The 27207-nt window shown below is 43.3% G+C and overlaps 1 protein-coding gene and 2 long non-coding RNA genes across 3 annotated transcripts; all 3 read left to right on the forward strand.

Moving 5' to 3' along the window:
* The first annotated feature begins 2937 nt into the window (after positions 1 to 2937).
* Positions 2938 to 3520, forward strand: LOC144538517 (uncharacterized). Its single transcript, XR_013504309.1, has 2 exons — positions 2938 to 3184; positions 3279 to 3520. It is a non-coding gene; the product is annotated as an uncharacterized LOC144538517 (long non-coding RNA).
* Positions 3521 to 7956: 4436 nt separating this feature from the next.
* On the forward strand, positions 7957 to 8539 carry LOC144538524 (uncharacterized). The gene is made up of 2 exons (XR_013504315.1): positions 7957 to 8203; positions 8298 to 8539. It is a non-coding gene; the product is annotated as an uncharacterized LOC144538524 (long non-coding RNA).
* A 7026-nt stretch (positions 8540 to 15565) lies between these two features.
* On the forward strand, positions 15566 to 26175 carry LOC139927515 (trypsin 5G1-like). The gene is given in 6 exon segments (XM_078290059.1): positions 15566 to 15593; positions 19767 to 19944; positions 20556 to 20735; positions 21028 to 21166; positions 23474 to 23531; positions 26126 to 26175. Coding segments are annotated over 6 exon segments (633 nt in total).
* The last annotated feature ends 1032 nt before the right edge of the window (positions 26176 to 27207 follow it).

Raw genomic sequence — 27207 nt, forward strand, 5'->3', positions numbered from 1 at the left:
CATTGCTACAACACAAAGTGAAGAGTTTGTGTTTCTGTGGCTTGAAGTCCATCTGAGAGTATAAAAGAAAGGCCAAGGCACTCGATGTCATTGGCACAAACCGCATTTCAATCAAGTGCTGTACTGTATTTCTACTTATATGGGTGGGACTACAGAAGATGTACCACAATGCAGTGGGGTACATGCACATGGTATCGTGTGTGCTTTGATCTATAAAGCACACAATCTAATCCACAGCCACACTGTAGAGATGAAATGGTGCACACTTATGAACTGAACATGGGGTTGATTTCAAAGGTTTTGTTGTTGAAGCTGTGTGCAGAATTTAACAGGCTTTATGAAATGTTTGTGTGTGTGTGTGTGTGTGTGTGTGTGTGTGTGTGTGTGTATGCACATGTATATATTGGATATATTGGATATATTACACTTTTTTTTAGATAAATTAGAGCACTGCAAATTTACATAATGTGAATGTTCTACCTCAGACAAAAACTTAAACACACACACACCTACACACATACACACATATAGGCAGGCGCATACACACACACCCACGCACACACCTCCCTATCTGCAGCTGTTTTTTAGGGTGTGTAGCACAATGCCCTCCCATCCTAATCTCTGACACCCACAATAAGAGCAACAATAAGAGCAGCCAATCTTGCTTCACAGAGGGTATCATCTCTTTTGTCTATCATTCTATTGCCATCTGTAAGAAAAACAGCACTACTTCCTGGGACATGTTGCTATGGTGATGGAGGGTCAAGGCAGGGCCCAATAGGCCCTGTACATTGCAAACAAGGGGGGTAGAGAAGAGAGATTGGACAAATGTTGATTGAATAGCCAGTGTCCCTTGCATTCAGATACAAAGACAGTAATGAACCAAGCATTGTATGCGTGTGTGCGTGTGTGTGTGCGTGTGTGTGTGTGTGTGTGTATTTTTGCCTGTGTATGTGTGTATGCAACGTCTGTGACTGTCCATCTGCAGAGAGGAGATAAGTTTAGACAGCAGCAACAGGAAGGCCATTTGCTCTTTGATGTCACCAGATTATCATTTCAGTAAAGGTGAACAAAAACACAAGATTTCTTTCTCTAATCAATTATCAAGTTAATTAAACTGCGTGCCAGGATGGCCAAGATGGTGCCAAGAACTAATCTCACACAAAATGTACACGGTGGTCTGAAATTCCTGTAGATAAAATAAAAAATTGTCACTAGACAACCTTAAAAAGATTATGTTCCTCCACCACAAATTGGATTATGTGGCAACAGAAAGTGGGAAACGACACGACAGATGGAGCTGAGCACCCACTGCCTCAGGAAAGTATGTCGCTACCCATAAAGACATGAAGAGACTTCGATTTTAACATTATACCTTAACATTACACTCCAAGTGTAACAGTAACCAAACTCTGGTGTCTGTATATGTTTTGTTTTTCTTGTCCTGGTTGTTGACCACTTGATTGTAACCCTGTGAGACTTCAGTTTTAGCTATCACAAAAAAAAAAAAAAATTCTGACATTTACAATTTAAAGTCTTTATGCATTCTCCATAAATGCAATCTCAATCAAATTCTTTGAAATGCTATGTCTATACTGAAATATGGGTCAAAACAACAAAAAGTAATAGGCCTAAGTGGCTTTGCATTCTACATACTAAAGGCAGTCTTGAAGTATTCAACCCCTGTGTTTTCACTTCTTTAAACTTAACTTGATTTACATAAATTTGTAGTCAGGCTTTAGTATTTCTAGCAATTCTCAGACACCCTTCATGTAAAAATAGTGGGATTTCCATTGCATCCACTTCATCAGCAACAAAGTATGCAAATGCAATGTGTGCCAATGACCGCCTGTACTGGAATGAACCCAGAACTGTCCAATAAGATGCATGCTTTTTGACCACTCCCCCGACTGCACTTATCTACTCTCCTGCACTTTCGAGGCGAGGCGAAGCTCATCTCAGACAAGCCTCGTAGGTGCGATGATTGCTCTGTATGGTTGTGTATCGGCCAAGGATAATGAGGCCATTTTACGGGACCAGGTGCACCCTAGGCTGCAAACACTGTTCCCTCATGATGTTCTCATAACATGATAACATCCCCATACACACTGCTAAACCAATACAAGAGTGGTTTAATGAACACCAGGATGAAGTCTTCCATTGCCTCCCCAATCACCAGATCTGAACATCATTGAACTTTTGTGGTTAGTTCTGGAGCGCAGAGTGCAAAGTAGATTTCCACCTCCTTCATTCCTCAAAGAACTGGAGGTTTTCCCTCTTTAAGCACAGCCCAATATCTCTCTGTACACAGTTCAGGACAGCAATCCAACCTAGGGCTGAAGCTGCTCTGAGGGCAAAGGGTGGCCTTACCACTTATTGCTTACTTCATATATCATTAGGTGTTTCTGTTATTCTGTCCATACCCTGTATATTCTTAGTGTTAGCTAGAGAAAGAGGCCAGCCTGTATGTCCCATGGGGGTACCCATATGGTTTGAGAGTACACAAATACACAGCGCCCCACTGTCAGAGGACAACACCTGAGTTCTCACACAGAAAAGCAGCTAAAAGGGTCAATGATCTCTGATACCCACTTACACACACAAACACACATACAGATACAACCATGGCACTCTCAATACACACACACACACACACACACACACACACACACACCCCTACAGTGCAGCCTTTGAATGAAGTAAATTAGCCAGACAGTACTGCTGAGTATGAAGGGCCTCTATGTGATTACATGGTTCTTATTGGGGTGAAGAGCCGTTTCCTCCCCACTGGAAACTCTATTGATCCCTGTGTAATTATCTCATAATTGTCCAAGCCACAGCACAGTACACACAGCCTGCTGATGTGATGAAGAGCCCACGGGGTCACCGTTAAAACAAATGTCTGTCTGGTAAATATTTAGCCAGTGGTGTCACGGCTCTTGCCGTGACTCTAGTTTTCCTTGTGTTTCTCGTTGTTCCCTGCCCCCTGTGTGTCTCCGCCTCCCTGGTCTGTCTTTCTGTGTTGTCTGTGCATGTCGTGTGTGGCGTGGGCGTGGCTCCCTCTCCTTCCCAGCTTCTGGGTTCCTGAGTTGCCGACACACCTGAACCTCATCACTCATCACCTCCTGTATATCAACCCCGGCGTTCCTACCAGTGGTCGCCAGATTGTTCCACCAACTCCGTGGTAGACACACTCTCGGTCGCTCTACACTTTCATGTTTGGACTAACCTTGTGTACCTAGTTCTGCTCATGTTGATCGTGTCTCTCCTGTGCCCAGGATTTCCTCCATGAGTCTCTCCACCTGCCCGCGCCACATCTGCCAGCCACCCAGCTTTCCTGCCTGTCTGCCAGCTCGCTATATACCAACCCGAGCTCCAGCCAGCCGTTTCGCTCGCCGGCTAACCCGCCAGCTCGTCAGCTCGCCGGCCAGCCCAGCCCCGATCATCTTCCCAACTCCGGCTGCCTGCCTTCATCTCTTCACCTCTAAATCCTACCTTCAATAAACCCCTTTACCTTTTACACCTTGTCCGTGTCTGCATTTGGGTCCAAGAAGACAAACCATTCCTAACAGAACAATCTGGCCAAGAATGGACCCAGCAGACACTGACACCCTCCGCCAGGCTATCGCTAACCAGGGCGCACTTGTGGGCCAACACGACCAGACCCTCCGGGACGTGATAGAGACCCTGCGGTCACTTACCTCCAGTGTGTCCCAGCTGACTGGACAAATGGACCAAGTCGCCGCGCAGTGTTTGGCTTCCCTGACTGGGACTACAGGTCTACCCGCTGCCAGTCCTTCATCTCCTCCGCTGCCCGCCATTCCGGCTCCGCTTCCTAGAGAACCTTTCGTCCCGACGCCTGAACGCTACACAGGAGATCTGGGAAACTGCCGTCGATTCCTCCTGCAATGTTCCCTTGTTTTTGAACAACAACCCTCCACGTATATCTCAGATAAGTCCCGTATAGCCTATGTCATTGGGCTTTTGAGTGGTCAAGCCTCTCTTTGGGCCACAGCTGTTTGGGAGAGTCAGTCTGAGATTTGTAGTTCATATGACAGATTTGTAACGGAGATGAAGAAGGTTTTCGATCACCCCGTTCGAGGCAAGGAAGCCTCAAAACGGCTCCTTTCTCTCTGTCAAAATTCTCTGTCAGTAGCAGAATATGCAGTAGAGTTCAGAATTCTAGCGGTAGAGAGTGGGTGGAATGAGGAGTCTTTACAGGGAGTTTTTTTCAACGGTCTTAGTGAGAGCCTTAAGGATGAGCTAGCGGCTAGGAATGAGACGACTAGTTTGGACTCCCTCATTTCCCTCTCGATTAGGCTTGACAACCGCCTTAGAGAGCGCCGCAGGGAGAAAGCTAGCCGTTCCTCCGTTTCCTCTCCTAGTTGCACCCCTAGAATCCCCTCCCGTAGCAGCTCTAACCAGTCCGTCTCCCTCGGGGCTACTGCCAGCCAGTCGGCTGTAGTCGCCGTGGACGAGCCCATGCAGGTGGGTCGAACCCGTCTTTCCCCAGCGGAGCGTCAGCGACGGATGAGGACCGGCGCCTGCATCTACTGTGGCCAGGAAGGGCACTTCCTGGCAGCTTGTCCGCTTCGGCCAAAAGAGGAGGCTCGTCAGTGACTGTGGGGGTACTGATGAGCCATACCACCATCTCTTCAACTCCCCGCACTCGTATGCAGTTCCATGCTTCCCTGCTCTGGAAGGAAGATTCCATCCCGGTGCTTGCTCTAGTTGATTCCGGCGCTGATGCGAATTTCATTGACGCCGATCTGGTATCCCAAGCTGGCATTTCCACCGAGGCCCTTTCTTCCACGCTGGATGCAAATGCACTGGATGGCAGGCTTCTGGCTCGGGTCACCCACCGTTCCGTACCCCTCAACCTCCTCATTTCAGGAAACCACAGGGAGTCCATTCAGCTCCATCTGATCTCTTCTCCTCTCGCTCCTGTGGTTCTGGGTCGGCCCTGGTTAGAGTTGCATAACCCGCATCTAGACTGGTCTATGGGGACGGTGGTTAGTTGGAGTGTCTTCTGTCATTCCCATTGCCTCCAATCTGCTCGGGCTCCTGGGGAGTCCGCTGTTTCCCCCTCTCCTGAGCCTCCTGATCTCTCCTCTGTGCCCGCAGAGTACCATGATTTGGGAGAGGTATTCAGTAAGCAGCGAGCCCTCACCTTACCTCCTCATCGGCCATATGATTGTGCCATCGACCTGCTACCTGGAGCTCCTCTGCCCTCTAGTCGTCTCTACAACCTGTCTCGTCCTGAGCGTGAGGCCATGGAGAAGTACATCCACGACTCCCTGGCCGCTGGACTTGTTCGTCCTTCCTCTTCTCCCGTTGGAGCGGGGTTTTTCTTCGTGGCCAAGAAGGATCTAACCCTGCGTCCTTGTATTGATTTCCGGGGTCTAAATGATATAACGGTAAAGAACAAGTATCCACTTCCTCTCATTGACTCTGCTTTTGTGCCCCTGCAACAGGCTACCGTTTTCTCCAAGCTGGATCTCCGGAACGCTTACCACCTTATTCGGATTCGTGAGGGAGACGAGTGGAAGACGGCGTTTAACACCCCCCTGGGACACTTCGAGTACCTGGTGATGCCATTTGGGTTAACCAACGCTCCCGCCGTCTTCCAGGCTCTCGTGAACGACGTCCTCCGTGACATGTTGAACCGCTTCATCTTCGTTTACCTGGATGACATTCTGATCTTTTCTCGGGACATGGAGGAACATACCCAGCATGTACGGTTAGTGCTCCGTCGCCTACTTGAGAACAAACTGTTTGTGAAAGCCGAGAAGTGTGAGTTTCATAAGTCTTCTGTGAGTTTCCTGGGTTATATCATTGAGCGGGGACAGGTGAAGACGGACCCGGCTAAGATCCAGGCAGTGTCGGAGTGGGCTAGACCTACTACCCGGAAACAACTCCAGCGATTCCTGGGGTTTGCTAACTTCTACCGGCGTTTCATCAAAGACTGCAGCAGGGTTGCAGCTCCCCTAACCCGGCTAACCTCTCCTGTTTCTAGCTTCTCTTGGACCCCTGAGGCTGATGCCGCATTCAACCACCTCAAGAGACTCTTTACCTCCGCCCCGGTTCTGGTTCACCCAGATCCCTCTAGGCAGTTTGTGGTTGAGGTGGATGCTTCTGACTTGGGAGTGGGGGCGGTGCTTTCCCAGCGTGCGGCCGACGACATGAAACTACATCCCTGTGCATTCTTCTCCCGACGTCTCTCTCCTGCTGAAAGCAACTATGATGTGGGTAATCGAGAGCTACTGGCTGTGGTCCTGGCTTTGGAGGAGTGGAGACACTGGCTGGAGGGGTCCGAACATCCCTTCATCGTCTGGACAGATCATAAAAATCTCTCCTATCTCCGCTCTGCCAAACGTCTGAACTCTCGCCAAGCTCGGTGGGCATTGTTCCTTGGTCGTTTCAGCTTCACCCTTACCTATCGCCCTGGTTCCCGGAACGTTAAGCCTGATGCCCTCTCTCGCCAGTCTGCACTCGAGAAATCAACCTCTGAGCCGGAGTCCATCCTTCCCTCCTCCTGTGTGGTTGCTGCTGTTACGTGGAAAGTGGAGGATGTAGTCCGAGAAGCGCAACGCACCCAGCCAGATCCAGGTAATGGCCCTCCTAACCGTCTGTTTGTGCCTGACTCCGCCAGGTCCCAGGTTCTCCAGTGGGGACATGCCTCGAAGCTCTCCTGCCACCCCGGTCTCCATCGCTCGCTTTCATTCATCAAGCGGCGATTTTGGTGGCCCTCTATGGAAAGGGATACCAGGGGTTTTGTGTCAGCCTGCTCTGTTTGTGCCCGCAGTAAATCTTCTCATCTTCCTCCGGCTGGATTACTGCGACCTCTACCCGTTCCCAGCCGTCCGTGGTCCCATATTGCGGTGGATTTCGTCACCGGCTTACCACCATCATCTGGTAACACTACCATACTTACCATTGTTGATCGGTTTTCGAAGTCTGTCCATTTTGTTCCCCTTCCCAAACTCCCATCTGCTACAGAGACAGCTGATCTGATGGTTAATCATGTGTTCCGGCTTCATGGAATTCCACTAGACATTGTCTCTGACAGAGGACCACAGTTCATCTCCCAAGTGTGGAAGAGTTTTTGCCAGGCGCTGGGTGCCACTCGCAGTCTTTCCTCCGGTTACCACCCCCAATCGAACGGCCAGACGGAGCGGGCGAATCAGGATTTGGAAGCAGCTCTTCGGTGTGTCACAGTGCGCAACCCGTGCAGCTGGAGTTCACTCCTACCCTGGGTTGAATATGCTCACAACTCCCTCACCAGCTCTGCCACAGGTATGACCCCTTTCCAAGTCTCTCTGGGTTTCCAACCTCCTCTTTTCCCCGCTCAGGAAGAGGAGGTGGCGGTGCTGTCCGTGCAGGCCCATCTCCAGCGGTGTCGTCGCATTTGGAAGGCGACTCGTGCCGCCCTCCTCCGCTCTGCTGCCCGTAACCAGCGCTTTGCCGATCGCCACCGGACTCCTGCGCCTGCATACCAGCCGGGACAAAAGGTATGGCTTTCCTCTCGGGATTTGCCTTTGCTGACTGAGTCCCGCAAGTTGGCGCCCCGTTATGTGGGTCCATTTGAAATTGAAGGGATCGTCAATCCATCTGCGGTGCGCCTGAAGTTGCCTGCCTCCATGAGGGTCCATCCCACGTTTCATGTCTCCCTTCTGAAGCCTGTCCCTTATCGCCTCCCACCGCTCCCCCTCCACCTCCCCGGATGATCGACGACCATCCAGTTTACACTGTGCATCGACTCCTGGATGTTCGCCGCCGTGGCCGGGGGTTCCAGTTTTTGGTGGACTGGGAGGGATATGGTCCTGAGGAGCGTTCTTGGGTTCCCAAGCGGGACATTCTGGATCCTTTTCTCATCCGTGATTTCTATCGGGAGCATCCGGATAAGCCTGGTCGGTCGCCAGGAGGCGACCGTTGAGGGGGGGGTAGTGTCACGGCTCTTGCCGTGACTCTAGTTTTCCTTGTGTTTCTCGTTGTTCCCTGCCCCCTGTGTGTCTCCGCCTCCCTGGTCTGTCTTTCTGTGTTGTCTGTGCATGTCGTGTGTGGCGTGGGCGTGGCTCCCTCTCCTTCCCAGCTTCTGGGTTCCTGAGTTGCCGACACACCTGAACCTCATCACTCATCACCTCCTGTATATCAACCCCGGCGTTCCTACCAGTGGTCGCCAGATTGTTCCACCAACTCCGTGGTAGACACACTCTCGGTCGCTCTACACTTTCATGTTTGGAGTAACCTTGTGTACCTAGTTCTGCTCATGTTGATCGTGTCTCTCCTGTGCCCAGGATTTCCTCCATGAGTCTCTCCACCTGCCCGCACCACATCTGCCAGCCACCCAGCTTTCCTGCCTGTCTGCCAGCTCGCTATATACCAACCCGAGCTCCAGCCAGCCGTTTCGCTCGCCGGCTAACCCGCCAGCTCGTCAGCTCGCCGGCCAGCCCAGCCCCGATCATCTTCCCAACTCCGGCTGCCTGCCTTCATCTCTTCACCTCTAAATCCTACCTTCAATAAACCCCTTTACCTTTTACACCTTGTCTGTGTCTGCATTTGGGTCCAAGAAGACAAACCATTCCTAACAAGTGGAATGAATTCATGCTGATTGCTCCAGTGGCCCATTACCTTCAAAAAGCAGAGTGCGGGGAGGAGGAGGAGGAGGGAAGGGTAAGACATGTAATCTTTTTATTGGGACATTTTTTTACCTCAATGGTCTAGTTTTTAAAGTGATGTTGAACTTTGGTAGTACCTTTGGGTTGTGTACCTTCCTGGCCATGATATAACCCAAAATTCGCAGATTCTCAACCGAAATCCAGCTGGAGGAAACTTATGCCGATGGAACGAAGAAAATAATATTTTTACCAATAATTTTAAATACGTGAAAAAAAAAAGTGAGAGACTTGTTTTTTTTAATTCCTCTGACCGAATTTTTGTGTTACACTTGTTCAAACGGAAAGGTTTAAAAAAAAAAATAAAGAAAGTGATTCACTTAAAAACAGTTCAGCAGTATGACTAGTTTTTTTTCCTCCATACAATAGCAGTGAATGGAGAGAGGAAAAAAATGCAATTCTCCAATCGATTTTGGGGTTATGTCATGGCCAGGAAGCTGCACAACCCAAGGCACAAAGTTCAACGTCACTTTAAAGGCATTTTAGTCCTACTGAACTATGAAATACATGAAAATGAAATACATTTGCACCACTAAGATTTGTTTTATTTTACATCATAACATGCCATCACATAAACAGAGTAGGCCTAACAACCTGAGACATTTCTGCTGCTTCAGGCTGTCTGCTTGGCTGTTTTCTTTCCATTCATTCAACTTCATCTTTCTCACCCAGAATGCACAGGAAAGAAAGACCCAGTCATAGGCTCTTACAAGATCACCTATGTAGCAATCACACATGGCTGTAGGACAAGTCAACAACAAAATGTGAAAAGGGTGAAATGCAAAGAAGGGTACTCCTAATTATTTTAATTTCACGGGTATTTTTGTCCCCGCTAAAGTCTGACTCTGGAGGAGGGTTATTAAAAATCGCTAGTGATCTCTCAACCTGCACTTCAGATATTTTGCATTTTACACCTGTATGCACACACACACATTCACCCACATGCAAATGACCAGGGACATGCAAATGCACACAGACACACAGACACAGACACATGCACACACACACTCTTATCCAGTGATCTTCCTAGTAGTAGCACGGGCACGGGCTCATAAGTGAATGACATTACATATACTGACACAACAATAGGTTGCTATTAACATACAGTAAATTGTGTTGAAAATAATGTGTGTTTGTCGCAAACTAGATGCACTTTTAAGGAGTTCACTGGACTGTTTACATTTACATCTCAGGTTGTTATCCAGAGCGACTTAGAATGAGCAACAGTAGAAATAAGCTTCAATACTACAGGCAAGCAACAGTAAAGAGTGTGAGGGTCAGAACCACAGCACCCTGATAACAGATGTAACAAATATTCCTGTGACCCTACACAATGCATGAGAGAAAAGAGAGGAAGATCGTTTTTTTTTTTACACTTAAAGTCAAGAGCATATTAGAGTGAGTACAAGTGGAGGAAGATATGGGAGGGGGAGGGGGGTTAAGTAATAAAGGCTATTAACAAAAGACACCATCAACTCCTTGTTCATCCATCAGCCTATAATTCCCCAAGGTAGTCCTGGTTTCTCCTTCCTCTACCGCTGATTAATTAGCGGATTTGCAGGGTGGGATCCAGTCTGCATCGCTGCCACCTCTCAGCATCCATCCCTTTCATTACAAAGGCCTACAACAACTAACAAATTAGCCTGGGTCCGATCAATACACAGGCACGCACGTACACACACACACACACACACACACACGCACAAACACGCTCAAAATGCGTTGCATTTGGAATGTCGTTTGCCTTTTCCAAAACACATATATGCATAGACACACTATGCAAAGGCGTGCACACACAGATACACACACACACACACGCACACACACACACACACTCCTGGGAAATTCAAATGAGCCATTTTGCCCTGAGTGAGGGATTAGAGGTGAAGCAGATAAACGTTTGACTGAAGGCTTTGCAGTGCCCACAGAGAGCGTAGATTTTACACAATTAAAACATCAGTGTTGTTAAGGAGAAGAAAAAAACAGGTGTGTGTGTTTGTAATTATGTGGCTCTGAGGTGGCATGCCACAGTCCAAACACAATACCAACAATTATCAGCAGCAATTAACCCATCTCCCTGCACAGCATGCGGCACACAAGAGGACATCAACTTGTAGTCCAAACAAATTCATATAATTACAGGCCAAATTGGCCAGATGAACAGAACAAAATAAAAAGCATTAAGAGCTACATTGGACTGAATGGTGCGCAATTAAATAAAAAGCCCTTGTGTCCCTGGAGTGAAACAGAGAGAGAGAGGGAGAGAGAGAGAGAGAGAGGGAGGGAGGGAGAGAGGGAGAGGGAGGGGCCATGAGAGCTTCATTTATTTTTATACTGTCTCACAATATCCATTAGTTTGAGCAGAAAGACTTCACAGAACAGATGCGTACTAACACTGATGAACAGAGAGGGAAAGACGCTGAGTAGGCGCTGTGTTGTCTTCGCAGGTGGGAAATGGAGGGGAAATTACACCACTCATCATTACCAGCCGGTACATGAGAGCCATTGTAAACAAGCAGCAAACAAATACCAGACTGGAGTTCTCTCTCTTTTCATCTTTTTGCCGTCTTTCCTCTGCTCTGGACTCCTCTTTCCCCTCATCGTCTCCTCCTTTCCTTTCCTCTGCGTTCTCACCTTCCATCCTGTTTTCCTCTCCTCTTCTCCTCTACTCTCCTCTCCTCACCTTTCCTCTCGCCTCCTCCTTTCCGTTCCTCTGCGCTGTCTCATCTTCCATCCTCTATTTTCCTCTCCTCTTTCCTTTCCTCTCCTCTCTTCACTGGTAGAGCGGGTGATCATTTCTTGTACTCTAACCAGATTGCAGTCGGATCACTGGGTGAATCGATGCTGTTTATCTCATCGGCACTTTGACACTGTGTATACCTGCATGTGCATGTATCTCTCTCTCTGTGTGTGTGTGTGTGTGTGTGTGTGTGTGTGTTTCTGTGTGTGCATGAGAGAATGAGAGAAAGGGAGAGAGAGAGAGAGAGAGAGAGAGAGAGAGAGAGAGAGAGAGAGAGAGAGAGAGATTCTTCTCAACACTGTGGATGAGTGTACTGACCACTACTTAACATCCCATCCATAGAATGTATGTAAATACATATGGCCATGTAAGGCCATATGTATTTATTTAACCAATGAGTCTGACATATATTTAAAAACACATGTACACACATTTATGAATAATATATCCTGGTAAACTACTTCAAAATGTAGTTAAATTTGAGTTTTTAATGTATTCTGGGATGAACACATAGGCTATATTTTAAAATATCAGTAAATATAGGCTCATGAATAATGTCCTGGGATAAACTCACAATTCAAAATATGTTCATGGATAATATATCCCGGGATAACGTACATTTCATGTCAAATGCATGTCTCTTCCATGTACGTAAATACATGAAAATGCATGTGGAACCCATATGAAAGTGCAAACTTTTAAATATTGACATACATTTCCTAGATTACATGACCATATATGGTACACGTAGGAGAATACACGTGTAGTTAAAATGTATGCACGCAATTTCGTCGATTTCAATACGCTATCCGTTATCACACTGTGATAAGAAGAAGGCAAATATGGAAAATTAGAATTTAGGGTGCAAGAACCGTCTATCAACTTTTACTGTCACAGTTTGCATAGTGAGCAGTTTGCATAGTGAGTGAGACCTGTGCCAAACCCGTCCGCTGCATTGTGAAGCCAACGATAAGAAGAGACATTTTACTATGCAGCTGATAAGAAACGTAAGACCATTTAACACAGACAGGCTCTTGTTTTAACTTGTTTTAACCTTTTATCGTTTAAGGCAATGCTCCACGCACACTGTAAGACAGGGAAAGCGCATAAACCAGAGAATACTGCAACCAAAGAGAAAAAAAACAAACAGACACAAACTTACCGCTCTCCAGATATAGTCTTTGGTCTTTCTTTTTCATCGTCAGCAACCTCGTTTTAAAATGAGATTTAAAATAAATGTGATGCTCGATGTGAATTGTCACGTTACAGCTCTCCGTCTGGGAGCTCAGGGAGAACTGTCAACAGCTTCCACCCCCAGCCCCTCCACACACACAGACACACGCGCGCGCACACACTTACACACACACACACACACACACACACACACACTTATGATGTTATCATTAGGATAGCAGTTTCCCCCCCTCAGTTTAATTAATTCTCTAAATGTCTTGCTATAGGCTTTTATTTATAGCCGCTGCACATACCTACTGTGTTTCGTAAATAAGAACCCATAACTCTTCACAGTACTTTGCTATTTGCCATCGGATTGACTGATATAGGTATATTGATTTTATTTCAGTGCCATGGACTCTAGGAAAGGTTTCTCTTTTTGAGCAATATGATTATCATTTTCATACAGACACATTACCTGGGAGCTGCCCGCAGTTCCCAATACAACCAGTTTTCTACTGTTGGCCACTAAGCAGCTCCACTGGTAAAACAGAGGTGTCTTGCTCAAGGGCACCTCGTTTTTTCCACATCCAGATTTCCCCAGTTGGTTCCGGGGTTCGAACCAGCAACCAGTCACAAGCTCTCTCTATATCCCAATTTTTATTAGATGCAAGGCACAAAAAGTACTATTCAAAAACTCACTCCATACTCATTCATTGATTCAGTCATTCATTCACTCACAGTTAGCCTCTCTGCCCCCTAGTGGCTGTTAGGAGGCATGGCAATGTCTACTGTTTTTACAGACACACGTTTCCATTAAAAAAAAAGGGGAGGTCAACCCAGGCTGGACCAACATCCATGTAGAAAATGTGGCCTTCATCACTGATATGATGAAATAATGTTATTACAAGCACGTAATGGAGCCTTAAAATACTGCTTCTCATTTTTTAAGCACTACACATTCAGTTTAGTAGTTGCATTAAAATAAATCCATACTACTGAGTGAGCTTTGTAGGCTATTTGTGGCCAAATGGAGTTTGATAATTATAGAAAGGATTTATGTGACAATTTGTGTGTTCTGTTTTTTAATGTAACCATCAACATTCAGCAGTGCAAAGAGGCTTCAGCAGGTACCAGGCTGAAGGTGGATGAAATAAATGAAGCCTCAAAACCTGAACTCTGGTGTTGACTCTTGTCATTTTGTCTTGTAACTCTGCTTGCTAAAACAACATCAACAACAACATCTGTATTGGCTTGTGTATATGCACAGGCTTCTGTTTGTTTATCAGTTGATATTGGTTAATACTGGGGAGGCAGGATGGGTGGGTATAGAAACTTTGTTTTGTTTTCAAAAGGCTATATTGTGGTTTCTTTCAGTCTGTTGATTACATCAATGAATACTACAAAACTTTAAAGTTTATTGAGATGCCACTGAAATAACTTGTTATAGCCTATAGGTTATGAACCAAATTTATCTAGCAGGTGACATCAAATGCCAAAATGCAAGCGATTTTTTTTTTTTTTTTCTATTTGGCCTCGAAATTGATCTACAACCATACTAAACATTTTAAAAAAAAATCAATATTAGCACCAAAGAGCTCAAGCAAAAAAATGCAGCAAACCTGAATCCCTTATTTGGGCAGAAAATGTAGGCTAGACTATGTGTTCGTGGTCTAGGAGAGAAAGTTGTAGGCGTCCAATACTGCCGCGAGAGGCTTTACCATGGAGTCTATGGAACACCCGGTGTAGCGTCGAACGGGTTGAAGTTACCACACGGGGAAAAAAAGCTGGGTGTGTGGTTATGTGTGTGTGTGCAATGGCAAAATAGTAACATAGGGAAACCAGACCCAAAAAGTAGTAGCTAACAAATAAACAATGGGCTACAATGGAATCACAGACAAGGACACTGTTGAAAAATGTAAATGCGTTGCAGTTCTTTAAATGAAGGGACTGAATATGCAATACATGCCTTTGATAATGCTAAGTCTTCCTCTTGCTATTCCATTTTAGTTTTGTTGATGGGTTCTGCCACCAGCTGGCCAATTAGTTGTTGTTGACTTGAAACAGAGGAAAGGGAGGAAACTGCAATTAATGCCTAGAAAACATTTAGTCTTACACACCCTCACATTTAACAAAAATCTGTCTCAAGTCATGAGTTTTTAGTCCTACAGCTGCTCACATCTTAAGATTCTGTTAAGACTGAGAATCATGCAGCATCACACATTAAAAGACTCCAGCAGGATTTTTCAGACATTTGGTAGTAGTTCCTTGCTTGCATCACGCAGGTTTCCAGAGCATGTGAAGGATTACACAGTTCAAAGTTACAACATCCCCCTCCTTCACCATCCACACACACACACACACACACACACACACACATACAACAAACCATACTACACAACCCACAGAGAGAGATAAAGGGAGAGATAAACTCTCGTTCTCTCCACAGCTCCACCAGTTTCTCCTCCAGTTCGACGGTCCAACTGAACTTGTGCTTCCCCGCCATCGCCATGTTTACCACTCAGTCTGTCTGTCGGCAGCGCACCTATTGGCTGTTGAGTGTAGCATTATAAATCGTGTCGCTGACCATCACACACCTTTTGAGCCAAGACTAAAGACCTAAGACAATATTAAACATAAAATAGAAACAGGTGCGCTTCTTCCAAAAAGGCTACTTTGTAGCTGGGTGCTGGACTTCAATGACAAGAGTTCGAGTTGAAAGAAAGCAGCACACCAATATAATAATAAAAATAATATAACAAATGACTGCTAACGCGTTTCGGTATTACACCTTCATCAGAGCACAACGATACTCTGATGAAGGTGTAATACCGAAACGCGTTAGCAGTCATGGCCAAAAAATAAATTGGTTTTGCTACTTTAAATTTGTCTAAAACTGTGAAATCGCTTCAAATATCGTCTAGTGTAAGGTCAGCATAAGAGGACTTAGCGGATCTGGAGCTTTGCCATATGCAATATGACCTATGTGGTCTATAAACTGGAATGTGAGTGCAACTGTTTCTATATCGGACAAACGAAAAGGAGACTTAAGGATAGACTGGCAGAGCATAAAAATGCCATACGTACTAATAATCTCAGTTATCCAATTGCTGTCCATTACAGGGAAGCTGGCACCCCAGCCCCAACTCCTTTAAAGCCATGGCTGTTCAGAGGTCTCCTCCAGAGGGAAACGTATTGGATCTCAACCCTCAAGACCACCAAATTCCCAGCGGCCAACCAGGATGACTTGGACTTCTCTCCTTGTCTCTACCCCCCCCCCCCCCCCCCCACCTGGTGGATCCTTCTGACACTATCCCCCAGGCCTTCATATTCCCAGTAGTCCATCTATTGTTTTCCCCCCATTGCCGCTCTCCTCACCTTCTGTAGGTGGATCTACTTTTTGAATGAAACCCTTCAAATTTACCCACTAACATCATCCCCAAAAGACAAATCAGCTCCCATCAGTTATTTTATATTTTTGTTTGTTTGTTTGCTTTTTTTTTTTTTTCTTTTTGGCTGCCAGATTTCGTCACTATTTATTTATATTGTGTTATTTGGAATATACCTTTAAAAATGACCAAATAATGTGAAGAAAAAAAACTATTAGCTTATCCCTCTATGACAGTTTAATCTCTCCATGCATTGTCAATGACAACCAACTGTGTAACTTTTATGAAGTTGACAGATATTTTTATTTAGCTGTACGTGCCACACCTCGCAACACTGAAATAAATAAATGAGTGGATAAATAAGTAAATAATATAGACTTAATTGATTGGCTATCTTTTAATGAAATAATTTATTTTCGATGCATTTATTTATTTATGCTGACATTTCACATTTTAATTAATTATTCTGACATAAATATATGTATTTATGAGGACATTTCACATTTTTATTTACATAGGCCTATTTATTTAAGTCCAAATAAATCCTCCATATCTCACTCCCATCAGAGGGAAACTGCAATAACATTTAATTTTGTTACAATGACATAACAGATGTAACTTTATTCCTCTATAGTTTTTATTCTTATGTGAAGTGCATAACATGTTTTAATCTGGAGTTTAATGTTAATTAAATTTCACAGAAAAAAAAAAAAGACTAAAAGTTTTATAATAACCAAACATTTTGTCTGGAAACAAAGAAAAATATCAACATGGGGAACAAAGTGAGCAATGAAATATATAGCATATACTTTGCTTTTTACCAAGTAGGCTATTGTCTGAAAGTTAGGAAGTGTCGAAGGCTGAATGGACTGCTTGTCATGGGGAGTAGAAGTTCATTTGAATGGAGCCGAGTGATTTGAAAGAAATTTAAGCAAATAGTGATCATAGATATTGAAATTGTTAGATAGGACATCGGACTTGAGGTTTTGCACTGTTCTGAATGAATGGGACTTTGTGGAGTAAGCTCTTATCAGACATGGTAGTTCAACAGCATCAGCATCAGCTGGGCGGAGCTGCAGCATAATGAATTCAGAGTGTGCTACTTTTTATACTATTAGTATCTTCAAATGAATACTTTAATTCCAAAACAATACATATAGAAAAAACTTGTATTAATTAAAGGGCTTAGAACAGCTAATAATCTCAAATTATATTCATAATTCAATAGCGATATTGTTAAGGAAAATTACACCTTTCAAATGGTGGATGTCTCATTTTTGAATGAAGCTCTTCAAATTTACCCACTAATTTACCCACTAATATTTTACGTTCTGTTTTCTTTTTGTTTGCTTTTTTTTATTAGGCTGTCAGATTTTGTCACTATTTATTTATATGGTGTTACTTTGAATGTACCTTTCACAATCACCAAGTAATGTACAGTCAAAAGCAAAATGGCAAAATTTGCACATTATTAGGATTGAGGATTATTAGGAAAACTGGTGCACACTGCCCGCTTTTGAAAATGGCTTTTTTTCAACCTCCAGGGTTAAACTGACTCATTCATTGTGGTAAACTCTGCTCAAGTACTGAGTGAGATTAACTCAATATCTGAGACAAATTAGAGTTATTATTTATTCATACAAAACATGGAAACAACTGCTTCAACTTAGCAGTCCAAAAGCCCTGTCAAGATATTCTTTGGTCCCACAACTCTTTGAATGAAACTGCATCTATATAGTCAACCATGTATTCCACACTATACTGAAGAGTCCCCAATAATTCATCCTTCATCTAATATCCCATGATACACAATGGCATGCAGGGAGTCCCAACATGCTTTTGACTGTATATTGTCCTTCAAAATTAGAAAGTTGAATTGAAACAGATGCTTCCGTTGTTAAAATGAGCAGTTTGGACTTGGAAGATGATGTTTAAGGAGTTCTGGTGATGTTGATGGGACACGAACCTGAGGCAGTTTGGCAAAGAGGTTTGTGTGACCAAATAGTAACTTTACTGTATATTGATTTAATCACTTTTAGAAATTAGTCACAATATGTACGATCGCACCAAAAAGACCAACTTCAGCTCACCTTTTGCTGAACTTTTTGACTTCAAAGTTACACAGCGTCTGTGATAATAAAGTACCGTTTATACTGAACAAAAATATAAACGCAACACTTTGTGTAGGAATGTCCAAACCGGCAAAAGCGACAATCGGGAGGAAATCTTTTCAGATACGGACAGCCTGACAAGGTTTTTCCTGTTTTCGAGTAGACGAGTAGAGTTTCGGCACACTGCCTCCAACAGAGAGGGAAATGTACATTGAAAAAATTAACTTAATTGGCCTCCATCAATGTCCTTTTTCATTACTCCTTTCATTACTGATTAATGATCCCACACAGAGCCTGAAGTGAAATACTTTGACATTTACCACTATTTAATTTAATCACCAGGTAAGATAATAAATTGACCTTGAATAATTTCACTTCATATTTAAAAATCTGAAATACAGCTATGCTTTTCAGACTATAAGTTTGAGTGACATTGGTTATTAAAGTGGATTGTTACTAAGTGAACTATCTTATGTTAGCCAACAAGACCCACACATGAACACAACTCATCTGTTTTAGAGGAACTGGCTCAGTAATGTTAGTTTAGTAGCAGCCTAATGTCAGGACAGCATGGCAGCGTTTAAACACATTTTAACATACAGGTTATCTTACAAGAATATAACTAGATAATTACTGGTAACTTACTTACCAGTGACAAAATACTGGCCACATTATAAGTGTACTTAGTCTCGGGGTCCCAAAGTTTTCCCCCTCTTCTTCTTCTTCCATGTACCACTGTCAGCGCCTCTTTCCATTGCCTGGATCCACAACGGCTCCCTTGTTTTGCTCGGGAGCAAAAAAAACTGTAATTCACGGTTTTTAAGTTTGTTGTCTGTGCAGCCCACCACACAACAGCTTTTAGGCATGTTTAATTTGGGGAATAATGACAATGATGTGCATTCAGTCAGACAAGGTGAATGTAGAGTGGTGCAGCGGTTTCCCTCACGATGGGCGTGGCCTATTTTATGCACTGTCTCTATATAATGTTGATAAATATGATAATGTTTATAAATATGATGGCAGCTTTTATTGGCATGAAATTCATATTTCTTTCATCTCTTTGTGAAAAGGACAACAGCACAGTTTTTTCCATGACAGTAGTTACCTCAAACCGCTTCTTAATATCTTCTCCCACTATTGAGATATTAGCAATTTTTGCTGACTCATCAGATACACTGTTTATGTGCCCTGTCTGTCATTCCCTCTCTTTTTCTCTCTTGCTTGTGTGTGTGTGTGTGTGTGTGTGTGTGTGTGTGTGTGTGTGTGTGTGTGAGTGTTGCCCTATTTTCACTGTTCCAGTGTTGTGGTATTGACATTAGGTTTAGGGTCAGGGTTAGGAAAAGTATTTAACAGATTTTAGTTGCATCCAACAGTTTTATAGCGCTGTGCTGTTGTTAAGGAGAGTTAGGCTGTTGTGTCTATTTATAAATATCTATCTATGTTTGTTTATTATTTAATGATTCATCTAAACTCTAAATCTGATCCATGTTAGCCACCTCAGACATCTCAGCTGTCTACATCAGCCATATTGGCTGTTTTTCTGCTCTCCTCATGGATATTCACATTTTGTTTCTCTCCTACTGAGAGCAAACCTCTTGTTCTGTATCAAGTGTGAAGCACCACAGTCTTCATTTCATTTCAGTTGGTGGATGACTCTCTCTCTTTCTTTGTCTCTCAGATGTCACAGGGGGTGATGTGCAGAAGAGGCTCAGCGGAGGTCAACTGTGTGGACAAACTGAGCGGCTGTATCATGTCCGACTGAGAGCAACAGCTCCTGGATCTACAGGCTACTGTGGAGGCTCTCTGATCAGTCCCCAGTGGATTCTGACTGCAGCTCACTGCTGGAAGTCAGGAGGGTGAGACAGAGACTATTTTACTTAAAAAATTAGCTGCAATATATTGCTCACACCTTAAATTCAGTATTTGATGTTGCAATCTTCAATGTATCCATGTAAAAAGTATGATGTCATAAACAAAACAAACTCATTAACCAAATCTCCACCCCATTTTGCAGTGAGTCCTTTACCTGTCACTTTAAGTCTGTGCTTTGGGGAGAAATCAGCCCATCAGTATCAGAAAGGATGCTGACTGACAGAACATTTCCTTCAGGATATGTTACAGCAGTGTTGAACCAGTCAACCTGAGGGTCACGACCCATAAGTGGGTCGCTGGACCGATCCAGCTGGTTCAATGACTGGGGCAAGTGTCAGTAAAGAAAGTCCTGCCAGGCTTACAGTAATAGCTGCAAACATCTAAACACTATGGACATCTAATAGACATATTTTTAGTATTGAAAAGAAAAAAAAAAAACTTTTATTTTTCTGTTATAAATTGAATTCTGGTGTGTTCCACTGGGAGAAAGTTGTGCATGTTCCAAATATTGATCAGACTGTTCTACACTAGAGGAATAACATACTGGATGTATTAAATTGTCTGATGTTCCTCTTTCACCCCTTCCCATTTGTAGGACTATGTATGCAAATGTCAGTGTGCATCCAGGTCCAGGAGAAGAAGTTCCAATCAAAAGTCATGAGGTCTATAGTGACACTAACGGCAGACATGACATCATGCTACTGTAGCTATCTCAGACACCCACTACGATTCACCCAATTGCTCTTCCTAACTGTGCTCCTGGCTCTTCTCCAATGTGAGTTGCAATCTTTTTCCCAAAAACATCTTTGTATGTGTTTTTGTAGTTTAGTTTTAAGAGATACCAATATTCAGTACTGATTTGCTGTGTCTGGTTCAGTTTCATTGGAGTCAACATTATTATTTTGTTTTAAAATCCCAATCTGAGTTTGCAGGATGGCAGGTTGCCCCACTACTGGTGTCATTTACATTTATTAGATTTAACAGGTGAAAGCAAGCTTGAAGAGGTGGGTTTTGAGGGCCTGTTTGAAAGATGGTAGGGTCTTAGCCTGTCGGATGTGGATGGGGAGGGCGTTCCAGAGGGAGGGTGCAGCAACTGAAAAGGCCCTGTCGCCCCAGGTCCGGAGCTTGGTCCTGGTGGTCTCTAGAGTGGTTGCGTCCGGACCTGAGGCATCGGGTAGGGGTGTGGCGGGGGATGAGGTCGGAGAGGTATGGAGGGGCCAGGTTGTGTATGGCTTTGTAGGTGGTGAGTAGTATTTTAAAGTCAATCCTATGTTTAACCGGGAGCCAGTGGAGGTTGTGAAGGACAGGGGTGATGTGATCTCGGCTGCGGGTGGAGGTGAGCATGCGGGCAGCGGAGTTCTGGACGTATTGAAGTTTATTAAGGGTTTTGTTAGGTAAGCCGTAGAGGATGCTATTGCAGTAATCGAGTCTGGAAGTTATGAGGGCATGGATGAGTGTTTCGGCAGCGGCAAAGGACAGGGAGGGCCGGAGGCGGGCAATGTTCCTGAGGTGGAAGAAGGCAGTTTTTGTGACCTGGTTGACATGAGGTAGAAATGAGAGGGTGGGGTCAAGGATGATTCCGAGGTTGCGGACCTGGGTGGAGGGGGTGACGATGGAGCCATCGATGTTTAGTGCGAAGGTCCGGCGTTGCCCGCAGAGGGAGCTGCCGTGGCTGACGTGCACCTCTCCAAAAATGTAACTACGCGTCGGGTGACGCACGACCGCGAGAACGGTGATTGGCCCGCTTCGTATTCCTCCGACCTGTATCCGGTTAATGTCCGCCGATAGTGAAGACAGTGGAGCAGATAGAAGAGAGACGAGCTGAGGAGGGCTGCAAATATATTGATTTGTAGAACACTTCATCCCCAAATTATAAAGACAACCAGATGTCACTGAATTCATGGTGAGAAATATCCCAGAACACGAGTTTCAGAGAATGTAAACACTACTACTTCTTCTGTTGTTACTTCCATGTTAACAAAGCACGCTACAGCCGTCTAGTGTTTCGGTGGAGTAGCCTACTGCACGATCACCAACGTGAAACCCTAAATGCTTTCACCGCCGTACCCCCGTGCCCCCCGGTGTCGTTGACGGAGAAGTCTAATTCACACTTTAGCCTCTCTGCCCCTAGTGGCTGTTAGGAGACATGGCAATTTCTGCAGACGACACACTGAACCAGGATCATTCACTCGCCTCCTCTCTGCAACACTGCTGAACTGTGCAGGCTGCTTTGCATCGACGACACTGTGTGTCCTCGTTAATCTACTCACATTACAGGCCTTAACGCTCCATTCCTATTTTCTGCTCAGAACTGATCCTTTTGTCTTGACTGTTCATATTCATGTTTGGATGTGAGTGACCCATATCCGACATCAGTGTGAACAGACCTCTGCCCTGAAAGGACCCACATGCGCACATGAACAACAACAAAAAACGTCATATTCATCAGTCCATCATGGAAATTAATGAAATAGTGGCGCAAGCGTTCATCTCAAGGGGTGTTGAGGATGAGGGCGCACAAAAGGGTCAAAGGCATGGCTGTAGCTGTATTAGCAGCTCCTGTTGCTGGTGTTGCTGTCCATTTTTTTTTAAGTGAGCTGTTGCCGACACTGAGTGATGATGACAGTGATCTGTGCCTGCGCAGTGGAGTGTGACGTAAAAAAACCCACATGAATTCCAATCTGACAGTTCTCACTGCGGTCGCATGGCCACAGATCAGATATGCATCAGATCTAGGATCACATATGAAAGTGGCCCAAATCTGATTTGAAAAGATCAGATTTGTGTTTTTTGGTGTTCACACTGCTCTGAAAGAATCAGATTTGTGTCACATGTGAGTAAAATAAATCAGATTTGGGGCTCTTCCACCTGTAATGTGAACATAGCGATTATCTTCAAATCATTCTTCAGTCATATCAAAATGTTTTTTTTGTTTTTTTTTCCAAATGCAACTTAGTTTCATATTTTTTGAGAAACAAATGACAATTTCTTGAAAGATAGCAGATCATTACATTTTCTTTAAGATAATGCCACTTGACTCAAGAACATTCTTAAAACAAGTTGAGACGCATTCAGACAAGGAAAATTATCTAATACCACTGGAAGAGTTTCATTCATTTGATTTTCAAGAGATTTAATGTCCTTTTAAGAAGGATTTTTTTTGTTTTGTTTTTGCAACATAGAATCTCACTTTCCTTTTCCACTCTCCTCTAGTACCTACTCCTGTGTACTGTGAAAATATAGGAGCTATCAACTGTAAAACATATTCAACTCATCAGCCGCTTCCCAATGAAATACCAAGGGACCAACGACACTGTTTCTGTGGAGAGTCAGAACTACATCACCTATGTCCAGTGAGTAATCATCTGCATGACCTCTAACCTTATGTCTTCTGTTCAGTCATTACACATTTTGACAAATGGAAGACAGTCAATAAATGGCCAGAAGTAATACTTGATTTGTATGACATTTTTTTTTTTCTCTGTTTCTTTTCTCTCTCTTTCTGTCACTCAGGGTGACTCTGGTGGAGGAGTGGAGTATGACAACAAGATCTATGGTGTCATTGCTAACCGTGAAAGGACCAATTTATGTAATCAACAAGGTGGGTTCATGGATGTCTGTGCATACATGCCATGGATCAATCGTACTATTAATGGCATACCCTAGGCTGAAACTCTTTCATAATAAACAATCTATGAGATCTCAGCTCTACAAGAAATTGATGTGATTTCTGTGTCTTTTGTTCCCAGAAAATGTTACAAACTGGAAAACGTGTTTGGCACAATAGTTATGTAAAATTGTGATTCTCATTTTCTTATATTAGGATACAAATGTGAAAATCACTACACTAACACAAGATAATAGCCTGGTCTATAATATAACTTACATTGTGCCACCTAACAGGAAACACAATGTATTTAAGATAAAAGGTAGTGAGATAAGTAGCTTGGCTGTAGAGTGAGTCAGTGGTTAGAAAAACTGGTTTGTAACTGAAACATCACAGGTTTGATCTCTGCAGCAGTCAGTGTGTCCTGTTGAACTGTTACATTTACATTTACATTTACACTAGAACCGCCAAGGGGTCATTTTTACCCCCCTTGCGTTTTCAAATGCATGTAACTCTGTTAAAATAAAACCCCTACATCTCTCAGTTCATGACTTTTCCTAAAATGGGTTTATTAATCATCTAGTGAATTATGGGGGGTGTGGGATAAAAAGAAAAAAAAAAAGATAATTTATACCTAGAACCTCTTCATCTGAGGAGTACCAGCCTCCACCCCGTTAAAAAAGGCTTCTGGTGACAGGTAGGCTCCTACAACTCAACTTGAAAATACGTGACTCTAGCTATAGCATAAAACAAACATTACAATCTATATCATAGTATAATTACTCTCAATAGAGCGATCACACACCTTGCCCATATCGCCACCGCGGGACGCCTCTGCTGTCGGAGTTTCTGGAGTGTGTGCTGTTGTGAGTAGTGTGTGTGTGTGTGTGTGTGTGTGTGTGTGTGTGTGTGAGAGCGAGAGAGAGACAGAGAGAGAGCGCTCCGTTTTTTTATTCCCAGTAGCATAACTAAAACAACACGTTATTATCCAAAATTCGTTTTTAACTTTTACTTAATGTTCTTCTCCTACAATAATTAAATTGTTTAAATGTGTTAATTATTTTGTTGTTTGTTTGTTGTAGCCTACAGTGTATTGATGAATTTTAAAATGTATTTTAAAATGCGCCTTTTTTCGATCTGTAATGAAATAAAGCAATTGTAAAATTAATAAACCCCATAAACTGAATTTTAAATAGTTATTTTGTCAAGTCTTACTTATTATTTAAAAAAATAGATGAAAATGAACAACTTAACTGCTTCAAGAAATGACATCTTTGCGATTGCTGACGCTGTTGCGGCAGGGGGTAAAAATGACCCCCTGGCGGTTCTAGGGGGTATTGGAATGTTGGCGGTTCTAGTGTTTAACACAATGAACCTAACATAATGAATTACTATTTGTGATTAATAGTACAATAATCTTGTTAATCTAATACATTTTTCAAGTTACCTAGCATTAATGTAATAGCTTTTTTTATTACATTAATCAGCCTGATTAATTTTATTAAGTTTTATTAGTATTAAATTATTGGTTTTTATTCAAGGAGAACATTTGTGCTCAAACAACTAGAATAGACACGCTTCCTTAAAAACGAAGACAAACCATGGAAACGAGGTGTGACAAAACTTGTTGGTTTAGTTCTACATAGAAAAATGACATGCCGGTAAAAAATCAGAAAAAAATCACCTTCAACCCGATACCTTTAATTCAAATATCAATGCAAAAGCTGAAATTCAGCATTAATTTATGCTAATGCCTACTGTATGTGTCACTTAGCAACAACTTTGTTTAGCTACTGTTCAAGAGCAGGTATTGATAGACAGAAGAATAACATTTAATTTTTGTTCAATTAAAATGTAATTATTCATTAAAAAATAAAATACATAGCATTTGCATTTTTTTTGTAACAATGGCGCCTTAATGCCACTTTGAAATAACAATAAGCCGGTCAAAGCAGAGATTTAGGCTTCACATCTTACCTGTTCTATAATCAGTATAAACCACAGCCTCTCATGGCTTATTGCTCAACTCTTCTCACTTAAACTCCATTCCCATACTCACTCTCAACACTGACCAACCAACACAAACACAACAATATTACTGCACCATTTAATCCAAAACACTCCTCATAGTTTGCACACTCAACTTCTCTCTCAGCAACAACAAGCTAATGGAGTCTGACCCCGCTGGCTTCAGATAGCTCGCTCAGAGGTTCAGACTGCATAGAGCCAACAGTCAGACACTGATGGCAGGACAGACCCTGCAGAAACCTGTGATTCAGTGTGATTCACTTCTTCCCTGCGTTTGCATGAAGCGGCAGCAGGGTGGCGTTGTGAGAAGAGAGGCCACCAGTCAACTGCAGTTCAGTCATTCAGCAAACATCGGCCCAGCTGAAGTGTCCTGAGCAACACACTGACTCCCTGCCAGCTGCAGTAGCTGAGCCTGTGCTCTGAACTTTCCTTCAGCTTCACTAAAGTACCACATTGTTATTAATCACCTGTTGTGCTTTAACTTGCAGCTGAAACTAATGTGATCTAACCTTTTCTCTGTGCTGGTTCAGGGTTCAGGTCTGAGGGAGAGAAGGTGCAAATTACATTTGAAGGCATTTAGATGACGTTCTTATGCAGAGTTCATTACTAGGAGTGAGTGAGTAGGGGTTTATGTCTTGCTCAAGGACACATGGCTGTTGTGGGAATCAAACCTGTAACCTTCCTGTCAGTGATCAGTCATTGTATTCACTAGGACACTTTGCTAACCAGATAGCTGCTGTAGAGAGAGAGAGAGAGAGGAGAGAAAGAGAGAGAGAGAGCAGAGAGAGAGAGAGAGAGAGAGAGAGCGAGAGAGAGAGAGAGAGATAGAGAGAGAGAGAGAGAGAGAGAGAGAGAGAGAGGTGGTTTGTGGTCATATCTCTCTCACATCAGAGAGAAATTGCAATAACATTTCATTTTGTTACAAAGACATAACAGATATAACTTGATTCCTCTATTAGTCGTTTTTCTTATGTGAAGTGCATAACATGCATTAAACACTGTGGAAAGAAGTCTGGAGTTTAGCGTTAATTCAATTTCACATTAAAAAAAAAAAGTTCAGAGAACATTTTACCTGGAAACAGAGAACAATATCAACATGGTGATCAAGCAAAGTGAACACTGAAATGTTTATACTTTACTTTTTACCAAATATTCTCTGGAAGTTAGAGGGTGTTGAAGGCTGAATGGATTGCTTGTCATGGGGAGTAGAAGTTCATTTGAATGGAGCCAAGTGATTTGAAAGAAATTTAAGCAAATAGTGAGCAGAAATATTGAAATTGTTAGATAGGACATTGGACTTGAGGTTTTGTACTGTTCTGAATGAATGGGACTTTGTGGAGTAAGTTCTTATCAAACACTGTAGTGCCAAGCCCTGGATGACATTAACTCAACGTCTGAGATAAATTAACGTCAAGTACATTTAATCTGAGTCATTATTTATTCATACAAAACACATGGAAACAACTGCTTCAGGTCAGCAGTCCAAAAGCCCTGTCAAGATATTCTTTGGTCCCACAACTCTTTATATGAAAATGCATCTATATAGTCAACCATGTATTCCACACTATACTGAAGAGTCCCCAAGAATTCATCCTTCATCCAATTTCCCATG

This window comes from Centroberyx gerrardi, chromosome 3 (genome assembly GCF_048128805.1).
Source record: "Centroberyx gerrardi isolate f3 chromosome 3, fCenGer3.hap1.cur.20231027, whole genome shotgun sequence".
Taxonomy (NCBI): Eukaryota; Metazoa; Chordata; class Actinopteri; order Beryciformes; family Berycidae; genus Centroberyx; species Centroberyx gerrardi.